The sequence below is a fragment of the Phoca vitulina genome, unplaced genomic scaffold (assembly GCF_004348235.1).
Source record: "Phoca vitulina isolate PV1807 unplaced genomic scaffold, GSC_HSeal_1.0 scaffold16, whole genome shotgun sequence".
Lineage (NCBI taxonomy): Eukaryota > Metazoa > Chordata > Mammalia > Carnivora > Phocidae > Phoca > Phoca vitulina.
This window is the reverse complement of record NW_022589719.1, coordinates 29,612,320-29,639,064: the sequence shown is the minus strand read 5'-3', so window position 1 is coordinate 29,639,064 and position 26,745 is coordinate 29,612,320. Positions and strand designations below refer to the sequence as shown.

Here is a 26,745-nt window from a genome sequence, read left to right as displayed (position 1 = left end):
CACGGGGCTTTATTTACAGAGGCGGGGGGCGGGGTGGGGGGGGAAGGACGCAGGGAAGCGCCGTTCAGAGCGGCAGGTACAGCGAGTAGTCCGAGAGCGCCCAGCGGCGGGCCGGCCGGCCGGTGCGGCCGATCATGGGCAGCTTCTGCACGTAGCGGGAGGCCGGGCTGGGCCCGTACGGCGCGGGGAAGGCGGTCTGGAAGAGGCGCCCGCGGCACCGCCTCCCGGCCTGCCGCCCGGCAATAATAAAGCGGAAGTGGGGGGCGCCGCGCGGGGCGAAGCGGCTCTTCTGGAAGACGTCGCGAGTGCCGGCGCCGGGCCCCTGCTGCCGGGGCGCCCCCCGCGCCCGGTGCACGCGCGGCAGCGGCCGGCTCTCGGAGGCGGCGGGCGCAGAGGCCGCCGCGGGGCCGCCGCCGCGGGGGCTCTCGTCGCCCTGGGGGCTGACCATGGCGTTGGCCGTCAGCTGCGGCATCTTCCGCACCGAGTCCGGGGCGGCCGCCGGCTCCTTCTTGTCCCCGGGCGGCCGCGGAGTGGTGGGCGCGGGCTGACCCGTGCCAAAGCGGGTGGCCAGGCTGTCCCCGAAGAAGGCGTACAGCTCCCGGTAGATGTCCGCCAGGGTCACCGATGGGGAAGGGTCCTCCGGCCCCGCGCCTCCTGGTGGCAGCGGGAGGACAGACCCAAAGCCTGGCTCCGCGCTGCCCCCGGAGGGAGACTCCTGCAGAAGAAGGCTGTCCCAGGGCAGGTCGTCGGAGCGCCGGCACCCCCTGCCGCTTGGGCCCCCCTTGTTGGGCTCTGCCGCCTGGGCCTTCATCTTCAGCAGTCGCTCTACGGCCACCTGCAAGAGCAGAGGGACCAGGATAGGCAAGAACTAGGAGGAACCTGGGCCCATCAAGTTTTCCAGAGTAAGGCAGGTGAGCTGCTGAGCTCAAGCAGGGAAGAAGGGAGGCTGGAAGGCGCAGGCACTCACCAGAATGGCTCCATAAACCTTGTGCCCATCTGCTTTAACCTGGGCGTTAGAGACGGAATAATCATCTAGCACAGCCTGCAGATTGGTCCAGTAAGTGGACAGGTGTGGGTACAGGACGCGTTCCACTGCCTGGAAGGGAGAGAAGGCAGGCAGTAAGCACCTCTTTGTTGCTTACTGCCTCTCAAGTACCCTTTCCCATGAAAGACCTACTTTTATCTCCGATACGAAATTAGCTTGGCATATTCAGCCAGCATTTATTTGGAACCCACTGTATGCCCAAGCCTTTGCTAAGCACTGGGAATAAAGGTCAGGTACAAAAACAGTATAAAGTGACCCAACTATCACTGACCTGTAGGACAGAGGCTAAGAGGGTATATATAAGTAATGCCCATTGCTAACAACAGACACATTTAATTTGCCAACTGCTACCCTATATGGTCAGTAGGCAAGTATTCTCGCTGAGATGTAAACAAACAACTGATCAGAGACCTGGTCTCTGATTATGTATCAGATTTTAAATCCTGTGATTAATTTCGGGAAAGCAATTAAGACTTCACAGAGGAGGTGACCTCTGTTACGCCGTTGGTCATCCACAGCCTACGGATCTGAAAATGTTAACAAATGGGTGAGTTCCTAGAGAAATACAACTTACTGCTGACTCAGCTATAAAAACTTATATTCTCTAACCATAGTAGCTAACCAACCACAAATAAAACACTTTGCTAAAATTTACAAAGACAGTCTACAGATATTCAAGGAAAAGAGCATCTCAGTCTCACAAAAACAAACGAGAAAGAAGTGCTCCCACCCTACCTCAGTCTCTAAGGCCAATATAACCCGGATACTAAAACTCTACAAGGACAGTACATGAGAAGAAACTTATGATTGATTTCATTCGTGAATATAGAAAAATCTTTTAAAATTTAGTAAACCCAATAGTATACAAAAAATGCCTTATATTCCAATAAAAGATTTAGATTTTTTAAAGTCTATACTATAGCTTATTTGAGTCTATACACAGAAATGTAATGATGGTTTACTATTAAAAACCCATAAATACGGGCACCTAGGTGGCTCAGTCAGTTGGGCTCTTGGTTTCCACTTGGCTCAGGTGGTGATCTTGGGGTCATGCAATGCACAGTCTGCTTGAGTGCTTATCCCTCTCCCATCCCCTCCCTCTGCCCCGCTCTCAAGTGTGAAAATGCTCTCTCTAAATAAATAAAATCTTTTTAAAAATCCATAAATACAATTAATCACATTAACAGATAAAAGCAGAAAAACCTTAGGATCAATTCAAAAGCTACTGAAAAAGCATTTGATAAAAATTCAACATAAATAATAAAACCAAGAGTATAAAACAATATGAAGTAATCTTAATCTGAGAAAGGATATCAATAAACACAAGGTAAACATCAGTATAAGTGGGAACGTTATTAGCACTTCTCTTATTAGAAATGACACAAGGATGCCCCTTACCATCACATGTAAAATGATATTAGAAAAATAAAAAGAAATTAAAGGCATTGGGTTTAGAAAAGATGAAATAAAGCCGTCATTATTTGTACCATATGATCTACATTAAAAGCCCAAAAGAGGGGCGCCTGGGTGGCTCAGTCGTTAAGTGTCTGCCTTCAGCTCAGGTCCTGATCCCAGGGTCCTGGGATCGAGCCCCGCATCGGGTTCCCTGCTCCGCGGGAAGCCTGCTTCTCCCTCTCCCACTCCCCCTGCTTGTGTTCCCTCTCTCGCTGTGTCTCTCTCTGTCAAATAAATAAATAAAACCTTTAAAAAAAAAAAAAAAAAAGCCCAAAAGAATGAGGCACGTGGCTGGCTCCGTGGGTAGGGTGTGCAACTCTTGATCTTCGGGTCGTGAATTCGAGCCCCATGGTGGATATAAAGATCACTAAAAATAAATAAGCTTAAAAAAAATAATACAAGAAGAATTGAGGGATAGTTCCTTAACATGACTAACATAGTACGGGCAGGAATTTTTGAAGTGGGGATATATTAGTATCTTAATTTTTGAAAGGATAAGACATTGATACACAGTAACGCTATCAACTAGCCTGGCCTCAGGCAAGAACTCCATACACGGCAGCAGCAAGCACAGACCATTTTTGTGAGAAAAGACACACAAACACTGTTTTTCTAATTACAAATGGGAGCTCTTATGGCCCTGCCTGTGGGAAAGGCCAGGGTCCTCACCTTCCAGCCAAGGGCGTGCAGCCCCACCACAGCCCCGTAGTGAGAGCAGAGAGGCCGCACAGGGTCTGCCAAGACCTTCTGCAGGGAGAGCAGGATCTGCTGATAGAGGCCGCTCACGAGGTCCCCGTGGGTCCTACGGGGGCAGCAGTCAGTCAGAGAGGAGAACGGAGCACGGGGCCGCCCCATCTGACTCCAGGCAGAGCACGCGGAGCACGCGGCGGCCTTTGGCGCCCTGGGGTCAGCCAACAGGGTCGCGCCATCCCTTTATAAAATCCCGGGGTGCCACAGCGCGGCGACCGGGAAGCTCTAAATGGGAAGAGGCTCCCTGACCTCGCAACACAGGGCCTCGCAGCCAAACACGACCCCCCGCCCCGGACCACGAGCCCCTCCGCGCTGCGGCAGCCCCAGCCTTTGCTGGGCCAGGCCCAGTGGCTACCAGAAGATGTGGCTGAGCAGGAGGGCAGCGCCATCCCGGAGAGTCCAGTGGTCATTCAGAGGGTTGATGGAGGCCGCCAGGGGCTCCAGGACGCAGTAGAGGACGCTGCCGACCAGGGAGCGGACGTAGGGCCCCAGGCACAGGTGTGGGTTCCGAACCAGGCTCCGGGCCACTTGCAAGAGCCGATGCAGCTGCTCCAGGTCGTGGCTGACGGACTTCACCTGTTTGCACGGGCGCTGGCTGAGGGGCACACGGGGGGGGCGGGCAGGAGCCTGCCGCTCTGCTGGCACCTGCCCCCAGCCCTACCCGGTGCTGGGTCGTGTCCCCGCAGAACCTCCTCCCCTGCCCCAGCCTGGTCACTCACCCCACTGACCACATAGACAAAGTACGGCAGGAGGGCCGCGATCTTGGAGTTAGTCTGCAGGTCCTGGAGAGCAATCTGAAAAGGAAGCAGCCAGACTGCACTGGGTCCACCAGCCCCAAGGAGAAACGGACATTTTTTAAAGGATGCCTGAGTACTTCTGTAGTAAAATTGTACACGTTCACACTCTTTGATTCAGCAACTGTACTTCTATAAATTTAACCCACTGTAAGAAATACCCACTCACACACACACCCACTCCCAGCCCTGTCTGTGGCAACACGAAACTGAATACACCCGAGATGCCCCACACGTTTTTAACTGAGAGAAGCAGCTGTTCTAAAACCAGATGTTTACTGTAATACCACTTTGCTTTATTCTAGAGTAACCACAGTTAAAACATTAAAAAAAAAAAAAAGGTAAGTTGTTTCCATTGGAGACTCACTTTCCAGCTTGTATGTTTTTACTTTACAATCCTTCTATAATGAACATGCTGGTATTACTTTTATAAGCAGAAAAAAAGAGAGTTAAGTAAATGAGAAAAACCGTCTTAGCCCTGAATCTCCGCTGTGACCTCCAAACGCCTCTGGATAAAGCTCCTGTGCTCAGGTGCTGCGGGCAACAGGCTGGCGAGGAAGGAGCTCAGCTCCCAGGCCCTGCGTCCAGCCATCTGCCCTGGGCCTGGGGACCGGAGCCATGCTCCTAAGGCAGGCCTGTACGGGAGGGACATTCCCAGTTTTGCCGGGAGAGTGGCAGCGACAGCCAGACACGTGGAGGAGTGGAGAAGGTAAGCCCTCCAGGAGAGACCTCATGCTTGAGCAGACCGCAAATCAGCGCTGCCCTCATTCTGGACAGGTCGCGTCCGGCAGGCCCCGCGGAGTCCCAGAGGGGGGCGGAGTCTCAGACCCGGGCAGCCAGGCACCCTGACCTGGCTGCCTCTACTTCCTTTCTCTCCCTCTCACGTCCAGGCAAATGCAAGCTGCCAGGTGGCTGCCCCCCACCCACCCCCGTGGCCGCAGGTTAATATACACGCTAAAGAGTAGACTCTGGAATTAAAGGGGGGGTACTGACCACATGAGCCCCCAAAATGGCCCTGCTGAGTTGCCCGTTCCCCGGAGAACGAGGTTCCTGCTAGAGTGGGAAGAGGAGTCAGCCCCGGAGGAGGGCCAGCCTCCGAGCACAACATCCCCACTGGCAGCAGCTTCCAGCCGCATCAGCCGGGTGGTGTGGAGTGGACAGGAAGCAGGCATCTGAAAGAGTTTCGGGGAACTTGAAAGCTGGACTTTGTGCCCCACTGGCTCACCTTCATCAGCTGTGGGTCGTCCCCCAGCACAGCCCGGGTCACTTGCTGGTAGTACTTGAGAAGGTCATCAGTCAGCGAAGACACAGCGCTGGGCACTGTGCGGGGATGGGCAGGAGGTGGTCAGGGTGGAGAGCCCAGCCCTCTCCCGGCCTCCCCGGCCTGCTCTCCCTCACCCCCCTACCCTCCACCCTCCCCACCAGAAGCCTTTTCAGACAGGACTCCCAGAGCACATAGTCACCAGCTCCTCGGAGCAGCCTGCTCGGCCCTGACCTTGGAGGCTTTTCACACCTCCGTGCTCTCTACTCTGCCTCCCACCCGTCCTCCGCTAGGCAGATTCCTGCTCGTCCTCAATCCCAGGGACCCCAGCTGCCCAGACTTCTGTGCTAGCATCCAACACCCCGCATCATGACTGGTTCCAGGTCTGGGCTCCTATCTCCAAATCCGAGCCCTCTGGGCAGGGACGGTGCCACTCAGAACCGGGCATCGGTAAATACTTGTCAGATGAACAATCAGAGGTACAGGGGCACCCCCACCATTCCCAAGGGGAAGTTCAGAGCCCCTTACCTGATCCTTGTGGGGCCAGGTTCCCTTTGCCATCTAGGTAGGAGACATGAACTAGAACCAGAGCAGAGGGCTGGGTCAGCCTGGGGTTCTGCCTGTGAGAGCAACAGCCCCCCACCCCCCCGGGTCCTGCTCCATCCACCAGCCAGCCCATCACCCCTCCTCTGACAACCCCATTTGTGTCCCTGGCCCTACCTCTCACAGCTGTCTCGGCACAACCTTTAGGGATGTTGGTGGCCAGGGCCAGCTCCACCAGGTTCACCTCTCGGTCCTCAGGAAAGTAAAGCTCACCCTCTCTGGCAGGGCGTAGGGGCAGCGCCTCCTGGGATCCATAACCACACACGGCCTGAGCAGAGAGGAGCAGAGAGCATGCTGAATCCACGGCGGGAGAGGCGTTCTACCAACCAGGGCAGGGGGTCTACACGTGAGGCAAGTCCAAAAGTCCCGAGAATGGGGAGATGTGGGAGGCCTCGAGCCTACCGCTGGGAATCTGGCTGGAGCATCCAGCGCTCACTGGGTCAGGGAGTAGAACGTGGTCCCTCCTCCCTGATTCGTACGGGCTGAGCCCCACACCCCTATGCCGCCAGTCCTCATACTCACCCTACTTTGAAAACACGACTCTCTTTTTTCTTTTTTTTTTTATAAAGATTTTATTTATTTATTTGACAGAGATAGACAGAAGAGCACAAGCAGAAGGAGTGGCAGAGGGAGAGGGAGAAGCAGGCTCTGCACTGAGCAGGGAGCCCGATGCGGGGCTCGATCCCAGGCCCCTGGGATCATGACCTGAGCCAAAGGCAGACGCTTAACCATCTGAGCCACCCAGGCGCCCTCTTTTTTCTTTTTTTTAAGTAGGCTTCATGCCCAACATGGGGCTCAAACTCACAACCCTGAGATTAGGAGTCATGTGCTGTACTGAGTGAGCCAGCCAGGTGCCCCAACACTACTCTCTTCTAAACATGACCTTCTGGGCGCCTGGGTGGCTCAGTTCGTTAAGCGACTGCCTTCGGCTCAGGTCATGATCCTGGAGTCCCTGGATCGAGTCCCGCATCGGGCTCCCTGCTCGGCAGGGAGTCTGTTTCTCCCTCTGAACCTCCCCCCTCTCATGTGCTGTCTTTCATTCTCTCTCTCTCAAATAAATAAATAAAATCTTTAAAAAATAAAAAAATAAAAAAATAAACATGACCTTCTTCCCTCAAGTCCCTGCCCCACAACAACTATGCAGAACATTTTAATACCCACATTTGTGCCCAGCCTCCTCCTTTACCCAGAATGTCCCCCCCCTTCCCCTCTTGGCTTAGTCTAATGCAAGCCTCCGTTCAAAGCCTGCCTCCAGTCCCAGCTCTTCCAAGAAGGCTTCCCTAACCTCCGGGCCCCCCAGCACCTATCCTGTGGTGGCCACGGCCACCTTATGTGCATATTTGGTCTTCATGTCTCTCTCTGCGGTGCCAGCCCCGAGCTGGGCACGGAGGTGGATCGTGCCAGCCGAGGCCTCCGAAGCCTGTGCTCCACTCACCTCCACACTGCTCCATCGGAGAGCCCTGTTGAAATCCTCGACGGTCAGCTTCCGCCGTTTGGTGTGTTTCATGAATTGAGAGCTATTCTGGGAGGGGAGAAACAAAGTCAGCGGACAGGAAGAAGGGGGTGTAGAGCTCCCCCAGGGAAGAGAGATAGCCAGGAGACAAAAAGGACACCAGAACGGAGACCAGAAAGCCTGGAATCCAGCGCTGGTCTTGTGCAAACAGCCCTCGATGTAATGTTCCCTCTCTGTGACCCAGCTGCTCACATGCAGAATGTGAATATGAATGGGGCCTGGCCTGCCCGGCAGGGCTGTTCACAAGATGGGCACGTGAGGCAATGCTCAGCCAGCACTCTGTTTGCCCAGAAGCCCCGCTGGCTCAAAGGGGAACTGGAGAGGGCAGGGACTGCCTCCGCTGCGTTCCCTCAAAGCACAGAGTAGGGGCGGGCCACATACCTGTTTAATACATCCCTGCGGGAGGGGGTAGCCACCGGGAGGGACAAGGAGAGTTGGGAGGGTGCCGGGAGCGAAGGGGAAGCGGACCTGGGTGGCCTCTCTGAGCCGGTAGCACACATCCTCCGCGAGCAGGGCCGCCACCTCATCGCTCAGCTCCAGGCCCGTGCTCTCCGCCATGAGCCGGACCGACTCCCGAGGGATCTCCACGAACCGCCGCTCCTCTCGCTCGGACATGGCCCCGACGGAGCTGGGAGCCAGGAGAGAAGGTTTGAGAGGCCCCCGCAGGCCCCCTCCGAGCCCAGGAGCCTGACTCAAGGCCTTCTGAGCCAGGCTCGCTGCTCTTGCTCCAGAATCCCCGAACAAGGAGCCGCAGAGGCTCTGCGTGTCTGAGGCGAAGCGCAAGAAACAGACGAGCTGGGTCAGACAGGAGTGCTGCCTGCGAAAGGACGTAGCCTTGGGGAGTTCACAGAACGGGGCCCCAGCCGTGCCCTACCACATCCTGAGTGAATGTGGCCGAGGTCCTCGTCAGCCTGAGCCCTGGTGTCCCAACCTGTGAAACACAGGCAATCGCCCCCGCCCTCCGTAACTCGCAGGGTTGCTGTGAGGACAAAATGAGCTGGGGCAGGAGAAAGCCAGGGACTAGAACGCCACCCAAATGGATGATGGAAGATGGAACCATGGTCAGTTACAAGTAAAAACTTCGTGTCTTCTTCCTCCTGATTCTTGCTACGACCACGACCTATTAAAGCTTGATGAAAACAGTACTTCTCCCTTGCTCGAAAACCTTCAGTCCTACCCACTGGTTCTAAAAGAAACTCTAAACCCCCCAGCTTGACATTCTGTGTTTGGTCCCAAATCCCCAGAGCTGTTCAAGCCGATCCCTCCTCCCAGTAAGACCAGCCTAGTGTCTTCCAGCCTGCCTTGTGCACCACCACCAGCGCTCAGGCTGGTCGGCCTCCCCCTCTACCCCAAGCCCCCACCCCCTCCCCTTTGCTAAGGCAAATCCAGGCTGCCCTGTATGGTCTTCCTGCCCGTATGCCACTGGGGACTGTCAGGCTTTTAGCGGCTGGGCTTTCTGCCCATGTGCCCCGTCTTTCCCAGCTTGGCTGCGAGGCCTTTTCCGTTCACAGGATATGGCAGAATAAGAATCCAACAAAAACAGAGGCCGATGAAGGACTCCGACAACTTACACCACAATTAGAAGGCAGGCCCACAAGGGCCAAACTGAGGCATCAGCACCACGGGCAGCAAGGCCCCAGTTCCAGGGTGACCCACCCAGGGTCTGCCCCACTACTCCTCTCTGGCGGGGCTCACTGGGTCACCAGTGATCTCAGGGTCCCTAGATCCAACGGGCATCCTAACCCGGCCTCCCGCATTCCTCCCAGTGGCTCCACATGGCTCTGGAATAAAGAACAAACCTGGTTCCCAGGTCGTGCATGTCCACTGACTTCCGCAACACCTCTTTCCCTCTTGTGTTCTGCATTCCCACCATGGCCTCTTTCCATTTCCCCCAAAACACCTGCTATCAGGACGTTCATACACTGTTTGCTCTACTTGAAACACTCTCCTCTTCCTCTACCCCCAATCTCTTTGTCTAATGGACTCCTAGCGGCTCCTTCAGATCTCAGTTCAATGTCACTTGCTCAGGGAAGTCTTCTCAGACCTCCACAGTGTCCCGGTACTTTGCCTTCAAAGTAATTATCACAGCTTGTAATTATATATCTGTGTAACTTTGTGATTAACACCTACCTCCCCACTAGATTGTAAGCTCCACACCAGCTAGGATCATGCCTGTTTGCTCACCTTTGCATCCCCAGCGTCGGGCACAGTGTCAGCACATAATACGCCCTCAATGAACACTTGCTGCAAAAACGAATAAAGAATAGCTATTTTTTTCTAAGCACATGCAACGCCTGAGGCACAGAGCTAAGTGCTTTATATGGCTTATACTTCATTCTATCCTCATTAACAATGAGATAGGTATTATGTAAGTACTGCGTCTATTTCACAGCCAAGGAAATCAAAGCTCAGAGAGGTTAAACGTTCAGTGACTTGTCCAAGATCACCCAGCGAGCACTAAGTAGGGAGCAAGGGCTCAACTCTGGTTCCTGATCATCAGGAGTGGCGGGCTGTGTGGGGAACAAGGCCTGGATTCCCAGCCCGGATTCTTGGCGTTGGAGACCCGCCAACGGATAATTCTGAAGTTTCTGTTTCCCCGTCTGTAAAATGGGAGCATGAAGTCCTGCCCACGCGGAAAGCGCGGAGGGAGTTTCCTTACTGTGTGCCCACATGAAGACCCACAAAGTCCGGGCTCTGACCAAGGTCTTCCCCTCCTCAACCTCCTCCCTGCACCCTCAGCCACTAGCCACACTGGTAAAGAGCGTGGGAACTGACCGCCACCGGCCTCGGGGGCGCGCATCCTCCCACCCCGCCTCGCTTCATCCCAGATCCAGAAGTGGCGGGGTGGGGTGGAGGAGGTCAGGGGTTACCGAACTTGGGTCACGTGGTCAGCGAAGGGGGCGGGCCCCCAGCGGAGTCGGCCCTAAGACCAGTGAGTGCGCGGCCCACAGCGGGACGGAGAGTCCTCGGGCCTGCTCGGGCCTGCTCACCTGAGGGCTCCGGCGCAGCGAAAGCGGCTACCGAGACGGCGGTGGAGGCGGCGGCGGCGGCGGCAGCTCCCACTTACCCTGCTCACCCTAATTCCCTCTCTCTGAGCCCAGGCCCCACCCTCCAAGAGCACAGCCAATCGGCGAGCGCTTTGCGAAGTTCCCGCCCTCCTGGGGGCTTCCGGCCAAGCGATTGGCCTCTGTGAAGGAGCTGAAAAGCATCTGGGCGCAATGTGGGTCACGTGACGCCGAGGAGTCGGGCTTCTTAAAGCAACAGCTCTTGAGAGTTTTGCGAGTAGGTACCTATGGTTTGGCGTCTGTTTGAAAGCGTATTGTCAAAGAAAGCGTCCCTATTCCCTTGGTCTTGTCTGCTCCTGAGTTTCAGGGCATTTGCGTTTACGCGACTGCAGCGAAGCTTTATTTTTTATTTTTATTTTTTTTAAACACTTTATTCAGTAGAGACAGAGAGAGAGAGAGAGGCAGAGGGAGAAGCAGGCTCCCAAGGAGCAGGGAGCCCGATGCGGGACTCGATCCCAGGACCCTGGGATCATTACCTGAGCGGAAGGCAGACGCTTAACCATCTGAGCCACCCAGGCGCCCCTGCAGCGAAACTTTCAACTTTGATGTCTAATCAGAGTTTTCTTTGCCCGCTTGGTGGGGCTCAGCTTACCTCTCCAGCATCACCTGCACTTCTCTTTTCCGCCGGATGGATGGAGCTCCTAGTGGGTATTCTCTTCGGACAGAAGGGTCTTCCCACTGGCCCAAACTCACGTGCAAGCTGCAGACTCCAGGGCCCTGCTCATTCTGACACCCTACCTCCTATCTTTCTCATTCCTGTTCAGTAAGCGAAATATAACCCCTCACCTGCCTCGCAGACTTCCTTGACCATTTTACGTGCACACACTTTCCCGAACTTGGGCAGTTCTCAATTCAGAACCAAGTGGATTTAGTGAGTTGAGGACAGTATTTGGAGTCAGACCAACCTGGGTTCAAATTCTGCCACCGGTTTGGAGCAAGTTACCTAACCACATTTTCACCCAACTACAAAATGAGATAATAATACCCACCTCACGGGATTCTGTAGATTAAATGAGATAATGTCCGTGAAAGCCCTTGGCAGAGTTGTGGTTGAACCTTCTTTCACACAACAAGAGGCAGACAGTGAATTAATTCCTTTATGTTCATCCAAGATGAGGTAGTTTGCAATGGGCTATTCATTATAGAAAGGAGTATTCCGCGGGGGAGCGTGAATGTACACATACTCGCCCTTCCTCCCTCTCAGGGTTAGATGCTGCTGCCTCTAGAAAAGAAGATCCTCCCAGGCCAGAGCTGGGAAAGCCAGATGGATGTGGCTGGGTTGTCATGGCAACACCACCTAAGGAGACTATGACCCTGCTGAGTCTCTTCCAGTTCTATTCAGAATGACATTCGGAGTAGTTTTTAGTACTGTGCTTGAACACTGGAGTGTCAGCCCGCCTCTGCATGAAGGGAAGGGGTGGGGGCTCCTCCAAGGTCCTGAGTCTGAGGTCAGCTTAGCAAGATCTGGGCTGCTGTCAGATCTCCTTGCTGAGGTGTTATTAGTCTGGACAGCCATTGGCAACCTTGGAAGCAGGAGACAACAGGGGAAGGCCCTGGGGCCTGTGCAATACAGTGAAACCGAATTCAAGCTATCTGGGGCCCATCTGCTCCCAACCTCGGGTGGAGGCAGGGGCCAAGGAAAACAGTAGTGAGACCCACATGGCCACAGATAAAAGTGGTCCCACTCACTCCCCAGCCACCTAGTGCCAGGCAAAAAGAGCTAATGATGGCTTTGGAGCCAGATGGACAGTTTAAAAACAAAACAGAAGCTCTACCACTCACGAGCTGTGTGACTTTAGGCATTCTAGTTCAGGTGCTAACCTGTTTTATCAACTGTCAAGTGGGATAACAGAACCTACTGATTGTTGTGAACAATCCAGTACCGTGTGTAAAAGATTTAGCATTAGCAGGCAGATAGTCCTGTTACCTGTGACCTTTGTAAGAGGCCGTAACTTTCAGTTACAAACCATCTCCAGGCCATCCGTACTTGATCCCTTCCCCCCACAGCGCCTCTCCTCTTCGTGGGTGCCACACCGCACATCCTCACCACCACCCACGTCCTCATGTTCCACGAGCTGCTTCCGTCCATCAGTTGTTTCCTTTCTAGGCCTGGTGTTACTTCCAGGTTATCCCACACACAATCTACAGATGAGTGGTTCCACCTGAGAACTTGGGAGGAATTTTGCTCGCAGTGACACACATGGTGTTTACAGCTTAGGCGGAAGTCCCTACAACCCGGGTGATCGACTCAGAGTACGACCAAGTGGTAGCACAACTATAATGTGGTTTTCGTGGGGAAAATTCATTGCAAATCCAGCCCAGAAACTGTTCCCGATTCAACAAACTTGGAAAACCTGGCCCAGTGCCAAGAGCCGGAGATTAAAAAAATGAAAGGGATGCGTGTGAATCTACAATTATCTCAATAAAATAACAAACTTTACATAATGAAAAATGAGGGGCGCCTGGCGGGCTCAGTCCGTAGAGCAGGCGACCCTTGATCTCCGGGTCATTGAGTTCAAGCCCCACGGTGGGCGTAGAGATTACTTAAAAGAGAAGGTTAGGGGCGCCTGGGTGCCACAATCAGTTAAGCGTCCCACTCTTGGTGTCAGCTCAGGTTGTGATCTCAGGGTCATGAGATGGGGCCCTGCGTCAGGTTCTGCGCTCAGTGAGCTGTCTGCTGAGATTCTCTCTCCCTCTGCCCCTCCCACTCATGCTCTCTCTCTAAAATAAATAAATTAGTCTTAAAAAAAAAAGAGAGAGAGAGAGAGGGCACCTGGGTGGCTCAGCAGGTTAAGCGTCTGCCTTCGGCTCAGGTCATGATCCCAGGGAACTGGGTTCGAGCCCTGCATCAGGCTCCCCACTCAGTGGGAAACCTGCTTCTCCCTCTTCCTCTGCCTGCTTCTCCCCATTTGTGCTCCCTGTCAAATAAATAAAAATCTTTTATTTATTTCACATAGAGCAAGAGAGAGACAGAGACAGAGACAGAGACAGAGAGACAGAGAGCAGGAACACAAGCAGGGGGAGCGGCAGGCAGGGGAGAAGCAGGCTCCCTGCTAAGCAAGGAGCCCGATGTGGGGCTCAATCCCAGAACCCTGGGATCATGACCTGAGCCAAAGGCAGACGCTTAACCGACTGAGCCACCCAGATGCCCCAAATAAATAAAAATCTTTAAAAAAAGAAAGAAAAGGGTTAAAAAAAGAAATGGGAGACAGTAACAAAACCACATTTTTTTTTTTTTAAAGATTTTATTTATTTATTTGAGAGAGAATGAGAGAGAGCAAGCACATGAGAGGGGGGAGGGTCAGAGGGAGAAGCAGACTCCCCGCCGAGCAGGGAGCCCGATGCGGGACTCGATCCAGGGACTCCAGGATCATGACCTGAGCCGAAGGCAGTCGCTTAACCAACTGAGCCACCCAGGCGCCCCAAAACCACATTTTGTGACACACTGTTAAGGTATGAATGGAAAAGCCTCGATCTATCTGTCCAGGAGTGGTGAAGGCAAGGAGAAGGAAACCACATTCAAGTGCCATTTTCTTACCATGTTCCAGCCACTATTCTGGATGCTTCATATCAGGGTCTCTGGACTTTGGCATGATTGACATTTGGGACCAGAAAGTTCTTTTTTTTTATTATTATGCAATTTGAACTTTATAGGTCTGTTTCCAGTTTTGGAAAGTTTATCTTTTGGCAGCAGAAGCCTCTTTATTCAAATGAGAATGTATCCAGAACTGCATCATATCGAAGCCGGGCAGGAGTGAGGCCGTGTGGGAAGCTGGCTCAGGGGCTGGGTCTGCAGTCCTGCCCGCTAGGGCGCTCAGCTGGTGGCTGGGCTGGGGGAGCCTGGGGGTGGGGAACCGGCGGGGGGGGGGGGGGGGGGCGAGTGGAGGGAGGCCGCTCTGGGTCCTTGTCCTGGGGGGAGTTCCGACACAGACTGGGGCCCAGCGCCCTAGGCCCCTCTTGGCCACACGGGACATTGGTGGTGCTTCCTTGGGGTGCAAGACAAAGGCTTAGGATCTGTTCAGACATTTATCGAGCACGCACCTGGGCTTGGCCTGGGCTGGGAGCTGAGCTCCCAGGTGGTGGAGAAGATGGAAACACTGAGGGAGTTCAGTCCTCTGGGGAAGCACAGGGTGCTGGGGGCGCCCAGGTGCGCAGTTGGGGCTTCAGGAAGGTTTCCTGGAGGCAGCAAATGCTTGGGCAGAGCTAGGAACAGTTAGTAAGGGTGAACCTGGCCAAAAAAAAAAAAGGCTGGAAGGGCGTTCCAGGCAGAGGGAACAGCATGGATAAGGCACATAAGGCACATTTTGCTTGCCACAAACAGTCCATGTGTAGGTGGGGCCCTAAAGCAGCGTGGACTCACAGGAGGGGAAATGGAAAGGTAGGAATGAGACAGGAGGGAGTTGGGCCTGAGTGCTGCACTGGGGTAGCAAGTCTTCATCGCCCTCTGGGTCCCCGAAGCCCCATCCCTTCCTCCACAGGTCCTGGCGGCCGGCATTGAGGCAAACTTACCAGATAATTCTTTGTTGGGGGGTGGGGGGTGCACCGTCCTATATATTGTAGGATGTTTAGCAGCATCCCTGGCCTCTACTCACTAGAAGGCAATACCATCCACAGTTGTCACAACCCAAAAACGTCATTGCCAAATGTCCCCTGGGGGCAAAAATCACCCCAGCTGATAATCACTGCTTTATATGCATTATATCACAATCATCACAATTAACAGTTGAAGGCCTATCATGGGCCAGACTCTATGCAAGCCACTTGCACGTGTGAGCTCACACTAGCAGCAACCATCCAAAGAGGGTTGTATGGTGACACCTGGGTGGCTCAGTCGGTTAAGTGTCTGCCTTGGGCTCAGGTCATGATCCCAGGGTCCTGGGATCAAGTCCCGAATCAGGCTCCTTGCTCAGTGGGGAGCCTGTTTCTCCCTCTACCTGCCGCTCCTCCTGCTTGTGCTTTCTCTCTCTGACAAATAAATAAAAATAAAGCCTTCAAAGAGGGTTGTATGCCCATTTCATAATGAGAAAACATAAGGTCACCCAGCTAGGACTGAAACCCAGTTCTGCTTCAACCCAAATACCACGCTTTCTACAACACAGCTCTGCTGAAAAAGGAGGAAGAGGAGGAGGAGAGGGAGGAGGAGGAGGAGGAGAATTATTGACTGAGACTTGCTAGATTAGCAGGCAACAAGCAGACAGGCTGGGAGAGGGCATTCCAAGGCAGACAAACTATATTACAAAAGCAGAGTGTGAGCATACTGTGGGGGAGGGAAGCATGTTTGTTTAGTCTTATGTTCATTTCATGGATTTTGGCCGTGTCATCCTAAGGACATTTTGAGGCTGCTCACATTTTCAGTTCAGCTTAGGGACTGATTAGCACATAAAGGCTTCTGTTGTTTGTGGAGCCATCCTAGGAAGGGCTACGTTGGGATGCCATAGTCTGGGTCATTACGATCCTTGTTTCCCTCTCCCTACCCAACCATCTTGTCTCCCCTCATGCCCAGCTATACCCTTGGTTATGTTTAAGGGTGAGGGAAGGGCGAATACTCTGACAATAGATTGGGACTCGGAATGGCTCTAAAGGCAGAATCATTTGCTGGAAGCCAAAGACCTAACATTGGTGCCTTCCCTTCAACGAGGTCAACTTTAGCCCTCTGCAGAAGGGTTTAGTCAGATCCCCTGGGTCGCTGAGGCCACTTGAGGCATCAGGCCACCAAAAGAGAGGCTAGCAAGCAAAGGGCCTCTAGCCTTTTCTAAGAAAGAGTTGTTCTTACCAAAGAAAGAAGGTAACACTTCCATGAGAAAAAGGACCTTTTATGGTTAGAATGCACAGTCAAAAGTCTGGGGGGGGGGGCTGCTAAGCAGCAAGAAGAATCAGATGTTCTTCTGGGGACAAGGAACCTTCTTTGCCTCCCTACAGCAGCCAGACTGGGCCTCTGGACAACATGAGGAGCGTGACCGTCACATCTCCTAGATAAGGACCAAACAGAGCAGGGGGCCCCGGCACTCAGCTCACAAGCCCTGCAGGAAACAGGAAAAGCACATCAGTTAGGCTCAGAGCTTGGGGCAGCCATCCCCAGGCATTCCCCATCCCATGAAGCACATGTCCTGGATCTTCCAAGCAAACAGTCATGAGAGTTTTCTTCATCTGCGACTTGGCCATTAAGTCCCACATCCGCCCCCTGCCTCCACACACCCCTTCTCCAGGTAACAACCCTGGATGCATGATCAGGCACTCACCCAAGTAATCGTCCATCAGAGAGCCAATAGCAAACTGCAGGAGGGAAAGTAGAAAGGAAATAAAGCCTGAGCAAGCACAGAACTAGCCTCTAACCCCTAGCCCCAGGCCTTCTGCCCACCCATCCCCTCCTCCTGGCAGAAGAGCACAAAATCCCCAGGAACCCTGGGTGGTAAGAAATCAACAGCTCCCAGCTTTGCCTGGTACAGGCAGGAAGGCAGGCAAGAGACTCACAATGTCATTCTTGTCCACACGAGTCCCCACAATCTTCAAGCGGATCTCATCGTCCTGCTGAATCACAATGTCCTGGGGAAGAGGGAACAGGATACTCAGATAGCCCCCAAGCCAAAAATCCCTTGGAGGGCTCATTCTTCCTCCCTCTCACGGTCTTCCTCACTCACCTCGTCCATTGTCTTGTAGCACGGTGGGTTGGAGTTGGGGTCAAACTCCATCTCTGATGGGATGGACTGAAAGGAAAGCAAGACTGGGTCAGCGCTTTACATGGGTGCTTCCAGAGATGGTCATGACTGGCGCCTCTCCTCCTTAGCACCCCCGGCACACCCAGACTTACATGTCGAGAGATGAAGCAGGACATAGGTCCAATTTCTGTGAAGAGCCCAACCTAGGAGGACAATGAATAACTTTGCTTTGTCTTTTATCCCCCAACTCCTTTAAGCTTCCCAACTTCATCTGATTCCCAAAAATATTCTTGATGTTTTGAAACCACTCTGAGTCGGATCATTTGCTTTCATGTCTCTCTTCTGCCAAGATTTCATTTTAAGTGAAGCAAACTCAGTGCAATCAAGGGCCAAGGCTTGGGACCTGTCCATCCACAATTTGAACACCTGTTGATCACATGACCTTGGCCAGTAGACTTAACTTCTCCAAGCGTAAGCTTCTATAAAAAGGGATGAAAAGCACCCACCTCAGTCGTCATGAGGTTTTGCACCACACCGGGCCCACAGTAAGTACTCAACGAATGGAGGCTGCTATTGCTGACTACTCACACTGACTTCCATGACCCGGAGGGAGGCAGCTCAGGTGACTGTACCATTTGACAGGTGAGGAAACTCAAGTACAAAGCGACTTAGCCAAGGACACAGAGTTAGCAAGAGCAGGCGGGACCCAGCCCCCATCTTCTGAGCAGCCACCCAACTGCCTCCGCTACGTATGGTCTCACCTTGTTGACTTGAGTGACGACAGCATCCACGACCTCCCCTTTAAAGGGCCGGAAAACAATGGCCTTGTACTTAACCGGATAAAGGACAAAGCCTCGGCCTGGCTGGATCACACCAGCACCAATATTGTCAATGGTGGTGACAGCAATTACAAAGCCATACCTGTAAAGAGGATGGGGAAAAGAAAGGCACTGTGTGGGGCGCCTGGGGGGCTCAGTCGGTTAAGCATCTGCCTTCGGCTCAGGTCATGATCCCAGGGTCCTGGGATCGAGTCCCGCATCGGGCTCCCTGCTCTGTGGGGAACTTGCTTCTCCCTCTCCTCCCCACTTGTGCTATCTCACTATCTCTGTCTCTCTCTCTCAAATAAATAAAATCTAAAAAAAAAAATTTAAAAAAAAAGAAAGAAAAGCAATGTGTGGGCAAGAGCCTCTAAAACCATATGCAACAAGACAGTGAGCATGGGGATTAGGGGAGAGCACCACCCCTGCCCCCAGAACTTAATGCCTGAGAGAAGACAGGACACCAATCAGTATCTATAATGCCAAACGCTGCCCTCATAATTTCACAATAAATGTCCAAGGAGGCTGCAGTCCTTGAGCCAAGAGACCTCAATCTTGGGCATGCCTCAGAATCACCTAAGAGGAACTTACTAAAACACAGATTCCCAGGTCTGTCCCCAGTCTTGATTCTGTCGGGATGAGATGAGGCTCAGGAACTTGCATGTGCCTTTTTTTTTTTTTAATTTATTTATTTGACAGAGAGAGACACAGCGAGAGAGGGAACACAAGCAGGGGGAGTGGGAGAGGGAGAAGCAGGCTTCCCGCCGAGCAGAGAACCTGACGTGGGGCTCGAACCCAGGACCCTGGGATCATGACCTGAGCCGAAGGCAGACGCTTAACGACTGAGCCACCCAGGTGCCCCTAAGATTTTATTTTTTATTTATTTGAGAGCACGAGCAGGGGTAGGAGGAGAGGGAGAAACAGACTCCCCATTGAGCATGGAGCCCCACGTGCAGCTAAATTCCAGGACCCTGAGATCAGGACCTGAGCCGAGGTCAGACACCTGACCTACTGAGCCACCCAGGCGCCCCTGCCTGTGCTTATTCGGATGTGGGAGGCCCATGTACTCCATAGCCCCGGGCTCATCCCAGCTCATTCACATCACCATGTGAGAGGCCGTTGTGTGCAGAGCCCAGAGATGTGCCACGCCATTCATGTGGGATGGAAAAAACCAGAATAACAGGGAGAACAGACACAGGAACAATGATTAGGCTGTGAGCCCCACGAGAGCTGGCCTCATTCTATCTCGTTCCCTGCATTGTTCCCAGGGCCCAACACAGAACCTGGCACACAGCAGGAACTTTAGAAATGTTTGCGGAGTAAATGAATGACCAATCTCTGCTGAAGTAAAGCAGTCTTGCGATTCAGCTTTGCCGAGGGCGCCGCGGGAACCCAAAGCAGGAAGCAAGTGACTGCGGGGGGTGCCTGAGAAGGTGGGAGGGTTCCCCAGGGTAGGTGGCAGGTCCTTGCGGGATGAGTAGGAGTTGGGGAGAGGCTGCAAGCATCGGGCGCCTCGAAGCGCGCGGCACTCACTTGCCGGTGCAGGTCCCCTCCACCTCGGTGAAGAGCTTCTGCTTTACGGTGTTGAGCAGGTTGGGGCCGAAGTAGCGCGGGTGCAGCAGGATCTCGTGCTCCAGGGAGATCTGCGGGGAAAGTGGGGTGGAGACCAAGCAAGACGCGGGACGGACACGGGGCCAAGAGCAACTCCTCGTCCCGGCGCCCCGCTTCGCTCCTCCTCTCAACCCTGCCCTCGCCGCCACCCCGTGCTCCGCTTACGTGATAGAACATCTTCCCAGCAGGGACGCGACAGCACCGGAACCCAGACGAGCCTCGGCAGCCGGGCCTCCGGCCAAACCGGAAACACGCACAGCCTTCCCAACCCTGCTTCCGGGCCTGCCCCAGCGAAGTGGGCGGGACTGTGCGCCCTCCGTAGACCCAATTGGGCATCGCTGTCATGGGCGGGAAATCCGTGAGCCCCGCCCACTTGTGCCACGCCCACCAGTGGGTCCAACCTCCAGACTCTTAACAGTGCCAGGGCTAGAATGGATGCTCAATAAATAAGTAGTTTTTAAAAATTTTTATTTGTTTATTTATCAGAGAGAGAGAGCACAAGCATGGGGAGCGGCAGGCAGAGGGAGAAGTAGGCTCCCTGCTGAGCAAGGAGCCCTATGTAGGACTCGATCCCAGTACCCTGGGATCATGACCTGAGCCGAAGGCAGACGCTTAACCGACTGAGCCACCCAGGCATCCCAAATAAGTACTTTTAAATGGAATTAATTAGCTAATGAAAGACAACAGGAATAAAGCGCTTTAGCAGAGTGCATTCGTATAGCAAATATTTGAGGACTGCTTTCACATAGCTAAGCATAGGAAGTAGCTGTCTTTTTCCAGCAACCCCACCAGGCAAGCTTTACCAATGAGGGCCCAGGCTCAGAGGGTTGAGGTCACTTGAGGATCACTCAAGGGCGGGATTCAAATTCACGATGTCTGACCCCAAGACTCTTGCATATTTGGGCATTCCAGATTTTCATGCAGGATTCGTTCAACAAACATGGAATACCCCACTCCTTGCCCCCAGGTAGTTAGGAGATGAAGCAGCCAAAATCAGAGCCCAGAAGGCAGCACTCCCTCCCTGTGTGAGAAACCAGGTCACTGCACTCCTTCCTGGTCCCCCTTTCCACTCCCCTCCAACACACACACCAGGGGCTTAGAGAACTGATGAGCCTTTGTCTGTTCCTTCAACTCTGCCCACTTTTTTGTAGACAGTCCCTTTATTAAACTCACCTCAATTAACCAGAGTGAGCATACAGTCTGTTCCCTGCTGAGACCCTGACTGATAAAAGGGTGGTACAGAAAGAGGCAGAAATCATGAGACACAGACCCATGAGAAAGGCTTAGCAAGGGCAGCGGGTTCTAGAGCCAGGACAATACTGTGGCCTTGAGCAAACTCCCAGTTGCCTAAGTTTTTTTATGTTGTAAATAAAAGAGCCTGACCCACCCTCCTTCAAGAACAGAGACATCTGCTTCCTCAGAGCAGTCACACACCAGTTGCCATTGACACTGCCCATTTCCTAGAATGTCTGAGCCCACCAGTCTCCCACTCAGACTCCATGGGGATCCCCTTTGGAGAATCAGGCAAGGAAGCAGATGAATGGGCCCCAGCAGTCCTTAACTTCTCTTCTTTTCCAGCCAGCCTCCCCTCAAAGGCAACTTTTGTTTTGTTTTGCTTTTTATTTAAATCTAATTAATTAACATATAGTGTATTATTGGTTTCAAGAGGTAGAGGTCAGTGACTCATCAGTGTTATATAACACCCAGTACTCATTACATCACGTGCCCTCCTTAATGCCTGTCACCCAATAGCCCCATCCCCCCACCCATCTCCCCTTCAGCAACCCTCAGTTTCCTAGAGTTAAGAGTCTCTTTTGGTTTGTCTCCCTGTCTGATTTTGTCTTGTTTTATTTTTTCCTCTCTTCCCCTATGATCTTCTGTTTTGTTTCTTGAGTTCCACATATGAGTGATATAATTATCTTTTTCTGGTTGACTTATTTCGCTTAGCATAATACCCTCTAATTCCATCTACATCGTGTTGCAATGGCAAGATTTCATTTTCTGATGGCTGAGTAGTATTCCATTGTGTATATATACACCACATCTTCTTTATCCATTCATCTGTCAATGGACATCTGGGCTCTCTCCATAGTTTGGCTATTATGGACCCCTCAAAGGCAAACTTAAGGACAGTGGGGTGCTGGAACCAACTACAAGAGCCTTTTTTTTTTTTTTTTTTGGTGGGCAGCAAAACAAGGTTTATTGAGCTATAGCAAAGTGATAGTACAAAGTTTCCAAGGAGGGAGGGGACCCAAAGGGGTTGCCACCGGAATTTCTAAGTCTAGGGGTTTTTATGGGCTTTGTTGGCGGGCTGTTTTCATCTGATGAACCCTCCCTGAGCCTGTCATCCAATCGGGTTTTTGTCACCTATCATATGGGAAAGGGTGGAGGGCTCCTTCCAGGGTGGTGTAAAAGGGTGTTTTAAGGGTGGTTTCCTCTTAGGGCGTGGGGGGGGGGGTTGTCCCACCTGCCTTTCTTCCAATTATCCTTCATCATTCCCCCCTCTGAAGAGGTAACCCTAACTGCTCTTAGGGAAAAAGGGCGACGACCGACCATAGCTACTTCCTGCTGGTCAGGGACGTGGATGGGGTGGCAGTCAGGGTTCCTCTCATCCAGATCTATCAAGGGGTCCCCTGGCAGTCAGGGTTCCTCTCATCCAGATCTATCAAGAGGTCCCCTGGTTTGACCTTCTGGAAAATATGAAGAGGGTTAGGCCATTTAGGAGGCAAGGCCCAGTGCACAATGAAAGACTGAGTACAGCCAGGGGTCCCGCGAGAGATAGAGGATGTCTTCGTGAACTCCCCACATACTGTGAGAAGGCAGGCAAAAGGAAAAAGACTTATCTGTGTCTTGTCACTTCAAGACTAGCTTGAGTCCTCTCTGGGTTCACAGAGGGATTTTGGTTCCTTGTTGTTAGGCCCCATTGGGGACCAGGGTTTGACCAGGGTTTGACTCTGGAATGGTGGATCCAGGCTTCACTTTGACTGCTGGTAGAGTTGCTAAAATCCTGGTATATGGGCCTTCCCAGACCAGGTCTAACAAGCACTTGGTCCCCAGGGTGAAATGGGAGAGATTGGTTAATTTGGGGCTGGGAGTTAGGAAGCTCCTTGTAAGAGGGATGAAATGATTAAAGTCCAAAACCTCAGATACTCCCTTATCACTTCTGAGTCTTTTTTTTTTTTTTTAAGAGAGAGAGAGTGCACGTGTTTGGTAAGTAGTAGGGGTGGGGGGGACACAGAGGGAGAGGGAGAGAGAGTCCTAAGCAGGTTCCACTCCCAGACCAGAGCCCAAGGTGAGGCTCAATCCCACAACCCTGAGATCACAACTGGAGCTGAAATCAAGAGTCAGACACTTATGGGGCACCTGGGTGGCTCAGATGGTTAAGCATCTGCCTTTAGTTCGGTCATGGTCTCCAGATCCTGGGATCGAGCCCCATGTCGGGGTCCCAGCTCAGCGAGGAGTCTTCTCCCTCTTCCTCATGCCTCTCCCCCTGCTTGTGATCTCTCTGCCTCTCTCTCTCTCTCAAATGAGTAAATAAAATCTTAAAAAAAAAAAAAAAGTCAGACGCTTAACCGACTGAGCCATCCAGGTGCCCCTTAATTTAATTTTATTTTAGGGTTTTTTTTTTAAGACTTTTATTTATTTATTTGACAGAGAGAGAGGGAGAGAGAGAGAGAACACAAGCAGAGGGAGCAGCCGGGAGAGTGGGAGAGGGAGAAGCAGGCTTCCTGCTGACTGGTGAGCCCGATGCGGGGCTCGATCCCAGGACCCCGGGATCATGACCTGAGCCGAAGGCAGACACTTAATGAGTGAGCCACCCAGGTGTCCCAATTTTAAATAATTTCTACACCCGAGTGGGGCTTGAAATTACAACCCCAAGACTGAGTTGCATGCTCTACCGACTGAGCCAGCCAATTGCCCCTAGCCAGTTGTATTTCAGAAATTTTACAAGCCAGCTGTTAAATACAGCCTCTATCAAACATTTAATGCTGTCTATTATTATAACTTACAATTAAATTAATTATACTGAAAAAAAAAAAGGCAGGGGTGCCTGGGTGGCGCAGTTGGTTAAACGTCCACCTCTTGCTTTCATTTAGCTCAGGTCGTGATCTCAGGGTTGTGAGATCGAGCCCCCTGTCGGGCTCCCGCTTAGTATGGAGTCGGCTTGAGATTCTCTCTCCCTCTCCCTCTGTCCCTCCCGTTCATGCTCTCTCTCTCTCATAAATAAACAAATATTTAAAAATATATATAAACTTAAAAAACAAAGGCAGAGGTGAGGTAGTTTTTTGCTTTTTGCTTTTTTTGGAATGTTGGTGAGGTTGGTGGGGTCCGGTGCTGATGGCCAGGAAAGAATTCTTGAGTCATCTTTGGTGCAAAAAAGGTGGTTTTATTAAAGCACCGGGACAGGACCCCTGGGCAGAAAGAGCTGCTGTGGATGGGGCCCCACTGCTCCCTGCTGCCCGGGGATTGTGAGGAACAACAGATTATATACCTTGGGGTTGGGGGGGACATAAAGATAAGGGAAATTCTAAAAGGAATTTCATATGCTAAAGAAGACTCAGGATCCTGGAGGAATGTTATAATCTGCCTTTTCAAGTATTTGTCAATGGGCTGCCGGTTATAAGGATGTTTAATTTTATCTACATTTCCTTCGGTCTTTCCCACATCAGAGGTATAGACGAAACAAGTTTGGCGATACATTTGTAATTGTTGAAGCCGGGTGATGGGTAATAATGGTTTCTTATATGTTTCCTTCTACTTTTGTGTGTTTGACATTGTTCATAATAAAAAGTTAGAAAAAAACCCACAAAGGTAATTGTGATATTGTGATTTATAATAAGAAATATATATTTGGTCTTCTCTGTTCTTGGCACAGAGCTCCTAAAACCCTCAGAATTTCCTAAGTGATAACGGTGTTAAAGGTGTCTTGATATTCATAACAAACCCCTTTCAAACCTGAGTTTATGTTAATGAGGTGAAATTTGAAAATCACCTAATAATAGGGACTGGTTGCTGGGAGAACCAACCTCAAGATTGGAGGGTTGGATCTTTCGGTCTCAACCTCCTGACCTCCAGGGTAGGGAGAGGGCTGGAGGTTGAATCCTTGACCTTTGGCCAACGATTTCATCAATTGTGTGTGTGTAATGAAGCCTCCATAAAACCCGAAAAGGATGGGGTTCAGAGAGCCTCTAGGTTGGTGAATACCTTGGAGATACTGGGAGAGTAGCACTGTAAGAGAGAGCATAGAAGTTCCATACCCTTTTCCCATACTTTGCCCTATGCATCTCTTCACCTAGCTATTCCTGAGTTATATATCCTTTTATAATAAACCAGTAATCTAGTAAGTGAAATGTCTTTGTGTTCCATGAACCACTCTAGCAAATTAACTAAACCCAAGAAGGAGTCTTTGGAACTTCCAATCTATAGCCAGTAGGTGAGAAGCACAGGGACAACCTGGACTTTCAATTGGCATCTAAAAGGGGAGCATTCTTATAGGACTGAGCCCTTAACCTGTGGAACCCAACATCTCCAGGGAGATGGTTTCAGAATTGAATTGTAGAACACTCAGCTGGAAAAAGAAGAAGAAGAATGTAGCAGGAGGGGAAGAATGAAGGGAGGGAAATCGGAGGGGGAGAAGAACCATGAGAGACGGTGGACTCTGAAAAACAAACTGAGGGTTCTAGAGGGGAGGGGGGTGGGAGGATGGGTTAGTCTGGTGATGGGTATTGAGGAGGGCACGTTCTGCATGGAGCACTGGGTGTTATGCACAATGAATCATGGAACACTATATCTAAAACTAATGATGTAATGTGTGGGGATTAACATAACAATAAAAAATTAAAAAAAAAAGAAATGTAAAAAAAAAAGAACATTCAGCTGGTGTCTGAGAATTACTTGATGTGTGTGTGTGTGTGTTGCGGGGGGGGGGACAGACACTGTAATTAGAGTCAGAATTATTATTATTATTATTTTTAAAGATTTTATTTATTTATTTGACAGAGAGAGACACAGCGAGAGAGGGAACCCAAGCAGGGAGAGTGGGAGAGGGAGAAGCAGGCTTCCCGCGGAGCAGGGAGCCCGATGCGGGGCTCGATCCCAGGGCCCTGGGATCCTGACCTGAGCCAAAGGCAGACGCTTAACAACTGAGCCACCCAGGCGCCCCTAGAATCAGAATTATTAATAGATACTTATTACTCATCACTTCCTGGGGTGCCTGGCTGGTTCAGGTGGTAGAGCATATGATTCTTGATTTGGGGGTTGTGAGTTCAAGCCCCATGTTGGGTAGAGAGATTTCTTAAAAGAGTAAAATAAAATCTTAAAAGAAACCCTCATCTCTTCCTAGTCATTTTACCACAGTTTACTATTATCGATGCTCTTGAGTTCATTTACACCTATTGTGCCTGTGTGGTATGGTAAAATATTATAATTGCATATGCAGGGATAAGAATTCCAGTTGCTCTAATATCCTCACCAGCACTTTGTATTGTCAGCAGGGTTTGTTTATTTAGCTATTCTAGTAAATGTGTAGTAGTATCTCATTGTGGTTTTAATTTTCACTTCCCTAATGACTAATGATGTTGAACATCTTTTTATGTGCTTATTTGCCAAGAGTGATGTATTTAAAACTCAAGTCTAATTATGTCTCTCCTTTTTGGAACCCAGTGGCTTCCCAGGGTAAAAGAGGGCTTTGGCTGCCTCCATTTTGACCTCAAACTTTCTAGTTGGGTTCTTCATTACAGCTTGTCTCTTGGCTCATGCAGAAGACCCTGAGGGCAAAGCATCCCTTGATGGAAACCAAACTATCCCCTCAAGCAACAAGGACTGTCCTGAGCCAGCAAAACCCCACTGATGATTGCCTGCAAGACAGTGATCCATTTGAACTTCTCCGCCTACCTGCACGTACCCACCTACCTTTGCCCTGCATTTTCCTTATATGAACGTGGGAGTATCAGCACTTTGGAGACAGCCTTTGAGACGCTAATCCACTGTCTTCCCCAGTGTTGGCTTCCCTGAAATAAACTCCTTTCTTGTTTCATCACCACTTGTTTCTCTGCCTTTGGATTTTGTCAGCAAAGACTGGCTGAACCTGGTCTGTCTCTGAGCTCCCCAGGCATCGGTTGGCCATGACAAATTTTCCCCAAGCCCTGATCCCCTTGCTTCCAAAGCTTCAGGA

The 26,745-nt window shown here is 51.6% G+C and overlaps 2 protein-coding genes across 4 annotated transcripts; both read right to left on the bottom strand.

Annotated features, from left to right (window-relative positions):
* Nucleotides 1-46: 46 nt before the first annotated feature.
* Nucleotides 47-10,493, bottom strand: TAF6L (TATA-box binding protein associated factor 6 like). Of its 3 annotated transcripts, none has more exons than XM_032414184.1 (12): nucleotides 10,412-10,493; nucleotides 9,606-9,665; nucleotides 7,890-8,049; nucleotides 7,344-7,430; nucleotides 6,026-6,176; nucleotides 5,834-5,884; nucleotides 5,270-5,364; nucleotides 3,970-4,044; nucleotides 3,606-3,826; nucleotides 3,170-3,302; nucleotides 968-1,096; nucleotides 47-835 (listed from the first exon to the last, which is right to left on the bottom strand). In XM_032414184.1, the coding sequence occupies exons 2-12, from the start codon at nucleotides 9,611-9,613 to the stop codon at nucleotides 65-67; spliced, it is 1,881 nt and encodes a 626-aa protein (XP_032270075.1). In that variant the 5' UTR covers nucleotides 9,614-9,665; nucleotides 10,412-10,493; the 3' UTR covers nucleotides 47-64. The 3 variants fall into 3 exon arrangements, with proteins under 3 accessions (XP_032270075.1, XP_032270076.1, XP_032270077.1); XM_032414185.1 differs by lacking the exon at nucleotides 10,412-10,493 and adding an exon at nucleotides 10,197-10,274; XM_032414186.1 differs by lacking the exons at nucleotides 9,606-9,665; nucleotides 10,412-10,493 and adding an exon at nucleotides 9,552-9,590.
* A 5,034-nt stretch (nucleotides 10,494-15,527) lies between these two features.
* POLR2G (RNA polymerase II subunit G) lies at nucleotides 15,528-19,939 on the bottom strand. The gene is made up of 8 exons (XM_032413942.1): nucleotides 19,737-19,939; nucleotides 19,494-19,603; nucleotides 17,904-18,063; nucleotides 17,295-17,345; nucleotides 17,125-17,190; nucleotides 16,958-17,029; nucleotides 16,726-16,759; nucleotides 15,528-16,506 (listed from the first exon to the last, which is right to left on the bottom strand). Exons 1-8 carry the CDS (start codon nucleotides 19,914-19,916, stop codon nucleotides 16,493-16,495), a joined length of 687 nt encoding a protein of 228 aa, XP_032269833.1. The 5' UTR covers nucleotides 19,917-19,939; the 3' UTR covers nucleotides 15,528-16,492.
* Between the last annotated feature and the right edge of the window lie 6,806 nt (nucleotides 19,940-26,745).

Coding starts and splice junctions, on each gene's coding strand:
- TAF6L (XM_032414184.1), bottom strand. Junction 5,885..6,025: donor TGCCGAGACAGCTGTGAGAG/GTAGGGCCAGGG, acceptor CTCTGGTTCTAG/TTCATGTCTCCTACCTAGAT. Junction 4,045..5,269: donor ACGACCCACAGCTGATGAAG/GTGAGCCAGTGG, acceptor CTTCCTTTTCAG/ATTGCTCTCCAGGACCTGCA.
- POLR2G (XM_032413942.1), bottom strand. CDS start 19,916: ATGACAGCGATGCCCAATTGGGTCTACGGAGGGCGCACAGTCCCGCCC. Junction 19,604..19,736: donor CTGGGAAGATGTTCTATCAC/GTAAGCGGAGCA, acceptor CTTTCCCCGCAG/ATCTCCCTGGAGCACGAGAT. Junction 17,191..17,294: donor CCTGCTTCATCTCTCGACAT/GTAAGTCTGGGT, acceptor CTTTCCTTTCAG/TCCATCCCATCAGAGATGGA.